The 3,171-nt window shown below is 41.7% G+C and overlaps 1 protein-coding gene across 1 annotated transcript; it reads right to left on the bottom strand.

Moving 5' to 3' along the window:
* Window positions 1-279: 279 nt before the first annotated feature.
* Window positions 280-2,785, bottom strand: LOC108670089. The gene is made up of 6 exons (XM_018157540.2): window positions 2,667-2,785; window positions 2,359-2,497; window positions 1,829-1,919; window positions 1,512-1,696; window positions 1,011-1,118; window positions 280-427 (listed from the first exon to the last, which is right to left on the bottom strand). The coding sequence occupies exons 1-6, from the start codon at window positions 2,734-2,736 to the stop codon at window positions 280-282; spliced, it is 741 nt and encodes a 246-aa protein (XP_018013029.1). The 5' UTR covers window positions 2,737-2,785.
* Window positions 2,786-3,171: the final 386 nt, after the last annotated feature.

Below are 3,171 nucleotides of genomic sequence, written 5' to 3' on the forward strand. Positions count from 1 at the left end.
TTGTAATTTTTAGTTAATTTCTCATTTGGGCTTTGCTGAACACATTATTCCTCTCAATTAAGAAAATTTTTGAATCGCATTATAAACTGCTATGAATATCGGCAATTTGATAAAATTATCAAGTTATTGACAAGGGTATTCTGTAGGCAGCATTTTTTCATTATGTAATTGTGATTCCAAAGCGTGGAAGACAAATGTCTGTATGTCGTTTGGAATCATATATTCATTTAGTTATCAAGGCAGCAGGTCTCCGACTTCATGCAGCACTTGTCGGATGTCCTAATGTCCGTCCGGGTCTCCGCGCTCCCCCTGGTGGGGGCGGTCGCCCCTGTAGACGTTGTCGGTGAGGCAGCCCTTGGCCACCGACCTGATCGAGTTGTCCGGGATGCCCAGCGATGTTATCTTGGGAGAGTAAAAAATGCTCGGTCTAACATTGAGGTGCATGAAATGAGTATGATAAGTGTTAACAAAACCCCCTAAAAATAAGTTCGGCAGCTTTGCCTGCGCTAGAAAGTCATGAGCACTTCGTTGATGTTTGCTAGTTATGTTTCTCATCTCGTCGATATATCCTGCTATGGCGACATGGTGACCCGCAGTACACAATATGGTGACTCGTGTAGGCTAACTTGAGAATGCTGCTGAACTCACTTCGGGTTAACTTGCTGCGGTGAGTTAAGCAGCATTCTCAGGTTAGCGTACATAAAAGAAAAAGCCTTCAGTCATGGAGCATGGCACTGTCGATTTCGCATTGATGCTACCAAGTCCCCAAAACAATTCACCTTAATCTTTAATTATTAATCACAATGAAGAAATTTGATTACCTGCAATTTTACACAGAGCAAGCTTGGTCATGGTCCCTTTAGCATTAATAAATTAACAGTTTGCATCTTCGTATTCAAATACAAATAAAAATAACACGCACACAATTATTTTATCGCTGAAATGAACAGCATGATGCGCTCGCTATCAACGGAAGGAAAACTCTTACTAGAACAAAAAAACGCGCTCACTCCTTCTGCTTTCTTACGTATGCAATTTCTCTGTAATGCAAATCAACGCCATTGTTGGTGAGAAGGTAAGGGTACACGCACACGGCCTCCCCGGCGTACTGCAGGCCCCTGCGCATCAAAGACGCCATTAACCTTCATCAGGCACGAACCCACGCTCTATGAGGTACGTTTCTTCACTTTATATGAGGCACGTATCCTCATCATGTAGCACATAGATCCTTACTTCTAAAAACCCATCTTAGCGTCAATTTTCTCGTACCTGTGCTACCTAAACAAGGCTGTTAACTGTTAATACACCTGCAATCGTTTAGTCTTATTTACATTGCACTGCGGCTCCCATTTAGAAGTCATGTATTTTTACTTGTGATGAACCTGATTGCTTACTGCGCTGATCATCAGATGTGTAAACTTATTTCTACCATATCGTAAAAGACGCAAAATTTAATCAAAGCATATGACCGTCCCTCAGATATTCGGGCTGAATTATAACACAAGACGTACGTGAAGAAAGTCCACGGCGATTGTCCACTGATGGACAAGGAGGACACATTCATGTCCAAGTTGGCGACGGTCGGGGCGTTTGTGTTGCCTTTGAATTCATTGCCCCCCCAGTTTATCCCCTCGTAGAGGTTGTAGTAGACGTCGTCCAGGCCGTAGGGGCTGCCCGCGTACCGCAGAGAAGATATCTGCCAGGCGATAGTAGTTAATGCTGATACATCCACTGTGATACATTCACTAGCTGTGATGCATACACTTAGCTTTTTTCACATTACCATTTATTAAATGCATTCGAGTTTTAAATCTTTCTGTTTGCTTACAGAAGCACTGGAAGACAGGTTGTAGCAGCCGTTGACAGAACGATAAAAAGCTTCATATCCGCTGTAGTAGTGCTCGCCGTGAAGCAACCATCTGAAAGTAGGATACGGCAGATTTATAATGATTTAGTACATACCGAAAGAGGAGAAATATCTCTAGCGAAAAGCATTAATTATATAATAGCAAATAATATTTGCTAGCCTAAACATCCGTTGAAGCAGACGGGGGTAAGTTTCAAATAATTTTACGAATAGGTAAAATTTGGACTTTAGTACTAAATCTCCCCTGATCGTATTTCCAGTTTCACAATCACATAATGAGTTACACTAATGCAGTTACTATGACTCAGAGGTGACACTGGAGTTCGGAGGACCAACGGGACACTCAACTTGATGATCAACTTGAAGATCTATGAAAAGAGAGTCACTTGAACTTCCTTAACAATCACCAGTCTAATATTCCTTCACGGTTTTCGATTTGTTCATGATACTTCGCCGAAACTGGAAAACGTCGTTGAAAAATATTCACTCACTGTCCAGTTAAACAAACGCGTCTAATGGAGTTATCCATGCCCTGGACGCTGAGGTCGGGGGAGTAGTCCAGGAACTCGTGGTAGGGGCCGTCGGGGTCATCGTTGATGTAGGCTTTCAGGTACCGCAGGTCGGGGATGTCTGGGGGGGATGTAATAAATTTCATTAGTAGAATTGTAAATAGACAGTTTTGTAAGTTACTTCTTAATTCTGAGACACAAATGGTGAAATAAAATTTTTTGAATGACATTCATTTGTCATTCAATAAATCGCCACTTAATCCCTCACTAGCACATCCAAAGGTCCTCACCGATGGCCAGCGCCGTGAAGCAAGATATCGCGGCCACGAGGGCAGGTAAGACGCGTACCAAAGATCCCATCTTCTCGACTGGTGACTTTTAATGCAGCGGCTGAACGAGACACTTGCTTAAATACCTGTAGCGGCATATGTGGGCGATTGCCCTGTTATATATTCCATTATATTTTTCAGTATCATATCGGTGCGCAAATTCCAGAATGTTAAAATCTAAATAGACTAGAAGTGAACAAGGCTGGCATGCCGCCGCATCAAAGAAAGATAAGCATGGAAAAACCAGCACCTGTTCCCCATGTGAATCTCTCACAATTAACGTTAGTAAATCATTACAAAACTAAATATGACTCGAAGTTTCAGTGTAAAGGTATTTGAAGAAATTATTTTGAAATGTCTTTTTGCGTTCCAAAAATTTTTTTGGTGTCTCTCTGTTATGTTATGTGGTGTCATGTCATATCATGTCATGGACCTAATTGAACTTTTAAAATTATAGGAAACCCCA

The sequence above is a fragment of the Hyalella azteca genome, unplaced genomic scaffold (assembly GCF_000764305.2).
Source record: "Hyalella azteca isolate HAZT.00-mixed unplaced genomic scaffold, Hazt_2.0.2 contig11843, whole genome shotgun sequence".
NCBI classification, from domain to species: domain Eukaryota; kingdom Metazoa; phylum Arthropoda; class Malacostraca; order Amphipoda; family Hyalellidae; genus Hyalella; species Hyalella azteca.

Coding starts and splice junctions, on each gene's coding strand:
- LOC108670089 (XM_018157540.2), bottom strand. CDS start 2,736: ATGGGATCTTTGGTACGCGTCTTACCTGCCCTCGTGGCCGCGATATCT. Junction 2,498..2,666: donor CTTCACGGCGCTGGCCATCG/GTGAGGACCTTT, acceptor CATCCCCCCCAG/ACATCCCCGACCTGCGGTAC. Junction 1,920..2,358: donor CGCGTTTGTTTAACTGGACA/GTGAGTGAATAT, acceptor TCCTACTTTCAG/ATGGTTGCTTCACGGCGAGC.